At 38.3% G+C, this 7685-nt stretch overlaps 2 protein-coding genes across 2 annotated transcripts; both read right to left on the reverse strand.

Annotated features, from left to right (window-relative positions):
- Positions 1–1761: 1761 nt before the first annotated feature.
- Positions 1762–2453, reverse strand: LOC138885895 (uncharacterized). Its single transcript, XM_070166891.1, has 3 exons — positions 2412–2453; positions 1960–2303; positions 1762–1894 (listed from the first exon to the last, which is right to left on the reverse strand). The coding sequence occupies exons 1-3, from the start codon at positions 2451–2453 to the stop codon at positions 1762–1764; spliced, it is 519 nt and encodes a 172-aa protein (XP_070022992.1).
- Positions 2454–3152: 699 nt separating this feature from the next.
- Positions 3153–3557, reverse strand: LOC138885896 (uncharacterized). The gene has a single exon (XM_070166892.1). The coding sequence runs from the start codon at positions 3555–3557 to the stop codon at positions 3153–3155; it is 405 nt and encodes a 134-aa protein (XP_070022993.1).
- Positions 3558–7685: the final 4128 nt, after the last annotated feature.

Below are 7685 nucleotides of genomic sequence, written 5' to 3' on the forward strand. Positions count from 1 at the left end.
GTTCCCCTAAGGTATCTCAAACTTTTGTGGGCATCCTTCAAGTAGGATTCCTACGGACTTTCACTTTGGATTCTATTATGGAGTGGTGATATAGAAGGAACTGAAGAATATTTTTTTTTGAAAAGAGAAACAAAAACTTATCTAACTCTAGAATAAAAAAAAGTGATTAGCTTGTCACACAGATGAGAGCTTTTGTGTTTCTAGTGTGGGATTGAAGTTTGATTGGTAGGGGAGATTTGGAAGAATTTGATTTCCCACACTCCATGTTTTGTTGCTTGAGAGGTTCTATGAGCTGCATCTCCAATCTTTCTTCAGCTTTAGTGGTAGTAAGTGAAGTACCAAGTTCCTTGTGAGAAGTGAAAGATGATGTTGCATTGTCTTTCATCAGTCTCCTTCATCTTGCTCATTTTATCAGTCTCCCTATTTGAAGCCTCAGATATTTCCCATTGACCAGAGTTGGTTCATCATATTGATCATCACCATTACTTCCTTGGTTAAAGGAAGGTGTCTTGTTGAATATTCCATGAGCATTTCTTTCCATTTACTGTGCCTTTTATTGTAGACCTTGTGGCCTTGCTTTGGGGAGAGTACCCTAGAAAGATTCCTTCGTTCATCTTTTGTATTGAACTTCCTAAGTTGATCTTTCTCGTTGTCGAGAACATGACATTTTCAGTCAAGAAGGTTCTCGGATGAGTTGTCTTTTAGTCAAGAAGGCATTTTCTTCCATTTGGTAGCTCATAGTGGATTTTGATTTAGGAAGGACCTGACCAGACACATGTTCACCAAGTAGAAAGCAGTATTTACTACTTTTGTCCAGAATTTCTTGGTGATTCCATAGTCGATGAGCATATTCCATGCCACATCTTCAAGTTCCGTTCTTTCTTCAGCAATACCATTTTGCTTTGGGGTCCTTGGTGTAGAGAAATTGTGCGTGATCCCTTTTTTTCGCTTTCACTTGAATCTTCTTGATAAGAACCATTAACACCTCAAGAGTCTCCTCCTTTGTTTTATGAACTGTGTCCAGGTGACTCTTGAGTTTGGCAAACCATGCACCAGGTCCTTCTGAGTTAATTTATTCGGAGGTGAGAAGCTTGCATGCACCAATCTTTCATGTCAATTTTTGACTTCACCCATCTCATACCACCAGCTTTTGGAGATTCATAGTCGACCGAATGGATGTTCTTGTTTCCTTTGTCCACTGAGACCACACAGCCAGTTATCAGATTGATACCTGTACTTTAGGCCATTCACATAGTACACGTTCCCACCTGAGTGCCAAAAACCTTTCTAACTTTACATCTACTGAGAATGTACCCTCTCATTTCTTTTTAAGGATACATTCCCTTCCTGCAAGGCTTTCAGTGAGAGAAATTCATGATGTTTTCAGTCACGAGCTTTGAACATCCATAGTCCATAGTCTATCGCAGTACGCTTTCTCTCACTGTTCCTTGCACATGCAAATCAAAGGTTAGATTTAGGAACCCAAACTAGTTTGGGTCCCTTGTTATGATAGAAAGGATGAATAAGGGCTTTCCTAGTCCATGCAGGTAACATACGCTTCTTGCGAGTGGTGCCCAGTCCTTTGTTAGTAGTCACTTTATTAGTAAACACTTTGTTTTTCTGAACAGACTGAACCTTGGCCTGGAAATTTTCTTTAAAATGCCCGTTGTTCCCATAGTGGGTACATAGCCAGTTATCAGGGACCGTGACATACTTGCTGTGAGGGTTGTAGGGAGTTTTCTCCCTTTGGAACCCAATCCCCTACCTATTTCCACTATTGTTAAGATACATGGCAGTGACAGCATCTGAGGACCAGGTCCACTTTAGAGATTTATTAAGATCAATTATTACTTTCTCCAATTCAGCTTGAAGTTGCTGATTCTTCTTGAGTTCACTACATAGACTGGTTTTCACAACAGTTAATTCATTTTCAAGTATGATGTGTGTCTCACTAGCTACTTCCTTTCCTTTTCCAAGATCACATTCCTATGTTCTCTATTGAGTCCCTCAAAGGTTTCCTCTAGATCGGTGCATATCACTAAAAGATCATCCCTCTTTTTCTCAGTAGTTGCAATTTTTCCTTCTAAGGTATGTTTCTCATTGCTAAGACCTTCTATTGTTTCCTTTATATCAACAACTACTACCATCAGGTCTTCTCTCTCATTTTCCACACTAGTTATTCTTTCATTCAAGGCTTCCTTTTCTTTTTCAAGATTAGCTATGGTCTTATTTAGGTCCACTACACGGACCACCAGATCATCTCTAGATTGTTCTGCCTCCCCTAGTTCCATGGTCAGGATCTCCTTATCATTAACAAGGCTATAATAAGCATCAATTAGGACATTTGCTAATGACCTTAGCTTCTTAGAAGAGTAGGATTTAAGATTTGTCTAAACATCCCTGAAGTTTACCTCATCGTCTTCATCTTCTTCTTCATCATCAGACTGAGCCATCAGCGCGACAGTGAATCATATTTCATTTCTTCAGTTTCCACTACCAACATGGAACTGTTTTCTATATCTGGTTCCCTTTCAGATACACTAGAGGAGTCTCCCCAAGTAGCAATAGCCTGCTTAACAATATTGTCAGCAGCACTTTTTCGATTGAATCGTTTGTCTGGAACTAGGTTCGTTTTTGCTGCTTTGTCAGGATTTTGTTTGTATTGCTCCTGTTTTGCGAGTGGTCAGTCTTTGATGAAATGCCCTGGCTTTCAACATCTGTGACAGAGATCATTGTTCCTTGCTTTACTTGAACTACCCCACTTTGGTATACCACTATTTCTTCGGACCATCTTTTGAAATGTCTTAGTAAGATAGGCCATGTCACTATCTTCATCACTTAAGTCATTGCTTTCAGCTTTGAGTACCAGGTTCTTTTCCTTCTTAGGCTCTCTTCTTTCACTATCTTTCTTTCTTTTCATCTCATATGTCTTCATATTACCAATCAACTCATCCATAGTTAGAGTTTGTAGATCTTTAGCTTCAGTAATGGCATATACCTTACTTTCCCAAGAACAAGGTAGAACACTGAGGATTTTCCTTATAAGCTTGTTTCTAGGAATAACATCTCTAAGTGAATGAAGATCATTTATGATGGAGGTGAATCTGGTAAAAATATCTTGTATAAACTCATTATCCTTCATCCTAAAGAGCTCATATTCCATGGTGAGCATGTCGAGACTGTTTGACCTGAGTGGTTCCTTCGTGTGCGGTTTGCAATGCTTCCCATATTTCTTTGGCAGTGTCACAAGCTGAGACTCTGTTGTACTCATCAGGTCCTATGCCACACATCAAGATTTTCTTGGCACGATAGTTCTTTTCTACAACTTTTCTGTCAATGTCGCTATAATCCTTTCTGCCTTTCGGCACCATTGGTCCTGTTTCTTCAAGCTTCTTCATGGGGACATATGGACCATCACAAATGATGTCCCACAGTTCTGAATCTTCTACCATCATGAAATCATGCATGCGGGTCTTCCACCAGCCATAGTACTGACCATTGAATCTGGGAGGTCTGTAGGTTGATTGTCCTTTCTCAATGTTGGGTGGAGAAACCATTGAGATCCTTTCTAGGTGTTAACCTTTTAGAAAGAACCTACTCTGGTACTGATTGTTAGTTTATATGAGTCCACCAAATTGTAGAGTACCTGATCCTATATGAGATAATGCTGAGAACACTGTAAAAATTGAAAGTAAAGAAGACAAGGGATTTTTATGTGGAAAAATCCCACACAAGTGGATAAAAAACCACGACTTACTCTTGTATACTTTTAACTTCACTAACATACAATCTTCCTATTACAAGCTACTTTGCAATAACCCTATTACAAAGACTTCAACTAACTTGTGATGCTCTCACCACAAGCCACTTTATTACTCGCCTAGTTACAAAGGCTTTAAACTTATGACTATTCCTAGTCACAACATAAACTCGGAAGTTTACAAATTTTTAGTTTTTTCCTAAGACAAAGCTTCTAAGAAAGTAAACTAGGAAATACAATGAAGAACAAATGACACGATTACAACTCAACTACGGATGTACATAAACTCAATAAGAAACTAATCCTTAGTGGAGTTGTCTTCTTGTTCTTGACACACCAGTGACTTCAATGCCGGATAAACACTGTTATGCTTGAGAGAATATCACTGAATGCACAAAGATGTTGTGACTTGCACCAGGTTGTTATATCACAAAAGATATCACAATAGATAGTGATGTCAATTCTTGGTACACATTTCTTCCCAATGAGAAGTGACCGTTGTACTGTCTGCACAACCACTTCTGTGCAGTTGCATTCCAACTGGATAGTCGACTTGTACTTTTGTTAGAGAACACTAACGAACCAAGTCCTAGTTGTGTTCCTCTTTTGTAGCAGTTGTGAGTTGGTCAACTTCTGCTGCTACGTTCCAGCTGTACAGTTGACCTGTACTTCTGTCAGAGAACCCTAAGGGATTGGGTCCCTATTGTGTTCCTCTTTATAATGATTGCGGACAGTCACTGACTTGTACTTGTGTCAGAGAACCCTAAGGGACCAAGTCACTAGGTTCCTGTTATGTTCCTCCCTGTGGTCATTCATTCATTTGCTGATGTTCAGACTTGGACCAGGTTAGTTGAAATATATACCATGTGGGCCAGGTTCGCTATTTGGTTCTTCACAACAAGTTTTTTAGATCATCAAAACATAATAAGCATAAGACAAAGACATTGAAAAGCCATCACCTACTATCCTTGAGGCAAGACGATTTTTCAGAGACTTCGAGGTATATCTGCCGTATTCGTAGACCGAGGAGTCCCTCTCCAGTCTCTCTTGTAGTTATAGCCCTTCTGTATTTCTTTTGATTTAGACATTCTGGAGTTAGAGCACTATGTATTATCCATAGCTTGTGATTTCATAAGATTCCAAGTTTTGGGAGATATTTTAGTTGAGAGTGTGTATTTGTATATGCCGAGCGGCATCTTAAATGCTTTCATTATGTTTATCCGTAGATTCTACTAGTTTTTATCCGTTGTTTCCTTTTTCCGCAAATTGTTAGGCTTACCTAGTCATAGAGACTAGGTGCCGTCACGATAGTTTAAGGAGGCAAACTGGGGTTGTGACAGTATTTGGTGTGATGAGTTGTATTGTAACAACCTAGTTGTATTGTAGTTATAGCCCTTCTGTATTTCTTTTGATTTAGACATTCTGGAGTTAGCGCACTATGTATTATCCATAGCTTGTGATTTCATAAGATTCCAAGTTTTGGGAGATATTTCAGTTGAGAGTGTGTATTTGTATATGCCGAGCGGCATCTTAAATGCTTTCATTATGTTTATCCATAGTTTCTACTAGTTTTTATCCGTTGTTTCATTTTTTTTCAAATTGTTAGACTTACCTAGTCATAGAGACTAGGTGCCGTCACAATAGTTTAAGGAGACAAACTGGGGTTGTGACAGTATTTGGTGTGATGAGTTGTATTGTAACAACCTAACCAGTCGTTTTGAGCATTTGCATTCTGTTCAATAGTTTGAGGTCTTGAGTAGCTTCGCATGATATATTATGACTTGCCTGTATGGTCGGTTTTGGTTCTCAAGTGGTTAAAGATTTATTTTAAAGGATGACTCTCAATTTGGAGCCTTTACGTTGGAAGAGTTGACCAAGTTTATTTTTTTGTATTTGATCTCAGATTAGAGTTTTGATGGTTCTGTTAGGTCCAGATAATGAATTTGAACTTAGGTGTATGTGTGGATTTTGATTTGAAGGTTCCTAGGCTGTTACGGATTGAATTGCCGAAGGTTGGATAGTTGAAAGTATGGAAGGTTGATAGGTTTGACCGAGAGTTGACTTTGCGGATATCGGGTTCGGATTTCGGTTTCGGGAGTTGGTATAAGTCCGTTGTGTCATTTGAAACTTTGCATGCAAAATTTAAGGTCATTCCGAGTTGATTTGATATGGTTCAGCATGAGTTTTTGAAGTTAAAAGTTCATTAGTTCATCAGGCTTGAATTGAAGTGCGATTCGTGGTTTTGATGTTATTTGGTGTGATTTAGGATTTATTTTGCAAACTCATGTTTGGCCATAAATTTTGCTCACATTTTGGCAGAATCCCAAATCCCAAAATCACCGCAATTGCTGATTTTGGGCGAAAATCCCAAAACTTGGGAATTATATACATATTTTTCCAAAATAAAGTTGGGAGGTTTGTTTTGAAAACGTATGTCCAAACATATTTTCATCTTCAAACCAAACTTCATCCAAGTCAGATTTTTCAAAATAAATTTAGGAATCTATGGCCAAACACGAGCTAAGGTCCTAGGTGCTGACCTACCTTTAAAACGTAAAGTTTCTACCAATCATAAAGTACAAGTGCAAAACTATTTGAGCACAACAATAAAAAAGTTAACAAGATAACATAGAACAAAATAAAAAAAGATTAAAACTAAGTGGAAAAAGTGAACAAATAAAGATTAAAAAGGAACAAAAGAAGAAGAATATGCACTGGAGAAAAAAAAGAAAAAATCAGCGAGAATGAGTAAGAAAAATAAAAATCTCTAAGCTAAACCCAAGTAAAAGTCAGCATACTTGAGCTACATAGGAATCGAACCTGCATGATTTCTCAACCACACGCCCCAAATTCGGGGTTCCAACCAAAGCACCCATCGATTTTTTTGACTAATGGGTACTATTGACTTAATATATTGCATTTATAAGAAGTTTCTATATAAGCATATGTGGTTTGTGTGGGGGTTAATAGGTGCTCGAGCACCTGGAACATTAGATGTAGATCCGCCCCTGGCCTCGAGTAGGTTCGTATTATGTTTCGGAATTGGTTGGTGTGATTTGACAGGGTCCTGAGGGCCTCAGATGAGTTTCACACGGGCTTCAGATAATTTGGGATGGTTTTGGCAGCTCAATTCCGATACTTTCGCACCCGCAACATTTGGTCCGTGGGTGCGAGTCCGCATAAGCAGACAGGGGACCGCATATGCGGTGTTGGTTGAGCTCAGGGGGTCACAGGTGCGGCTGTGTGTGTGCAAAAGTGTGCATTTAGGTCTACAAAATCGGATTCGCAGGAGCTCATGTAGGTTTGCAGAAGCGGAATTTTTGGAACTTAAGTGAAGTTCGCATATGCAATAAATGTTTCACATATGCGGAGTCGCAAAACGAGGCAAAATATGTTTTGAATGAGGGTTTAATTTCATTTATCATATTTTGTGTAGAGAGCTCATATTTGGGCGATTTTGGAGGAGATTTTCATGATTTGAATTGGGGTATGTATTTTTTACTCGGATTTGGTTATTATAATGATTTCATCTTTGTTTTAGCATTTAATCGACAAATCTAAATGAGAAAAATTAGAAATTTTAGTAAAAACTTTTTTAGATAAAATTTAATAATTTGAAAGTTTATTTGAGGTCGGGATTAGATGAAATTGGTATGACTGGACTCGTATTTGAATGAGTATTTGGAATTTGTGATTTTGGACGAGTTTCGGGATGCAGGATTGTGGTTGACCTTTTGGGTTGATTTTTCATAATTGAACAAGATCGTAATTTTATCGTTTGAGATTATTTCATATGGCTTTTATTGATATTATTAAATTATTTTGGCTAGATTCGAGCAATCCGAGGTTGATTCACGCGGAAAGGGATTTTTTGGGTATTAATTTAACTTATATTGAAGTAAGTATCTTGCATAACCTTATGTGG

Source organism: Nicotiana sylvestris, chromosome 2 (assembly GCF_000393655.2).
Source record: "Nicotiana sylvestris chromosome 2, ASM39365v2, whole genome shotgun sequence".
In the NCBI taxonomy this organism is placed as follows: domain Eukaryota; kingdom Viridiplantae; phylum Streptophyta; class Magnoliopsida; order Solanales; family Solanaceae; genus Nicotiana; species Nicotiana sylvestris.

Excerpts from the sequence above, each read along its gene's own strand:
- LOC138885895 (XM_070166891.1), bottom strand. The coding sequence starts at position 2,453 with ATGGCTCAGTCTGATGATGAAGAAGAAGATGAAGACGATGAG. Across the intron at positions 2,304-2,411 it reads AAGAAGATGAAGACGATGAG|GAGATCCTGACCATGGAACT; the intron begins GTAAACTTCAGG and ends GTTAATGATAAG. Across the intron at positions 1,895-1,959 it reads ATCTTGGAAAAGGAAAGGAA|TGAACTCAAGAAGAATCAGC; the intron begins GTAGCTAGTGAG and ends CAGTCTATGTAG.
- LOC138885896 (XM_070166892.1), bottom strand. The coding sequence starts at position 3,557 with ATGGTTTCTCCACCCAACATTGAGAAAGGACAATCAACCTACAGACCT.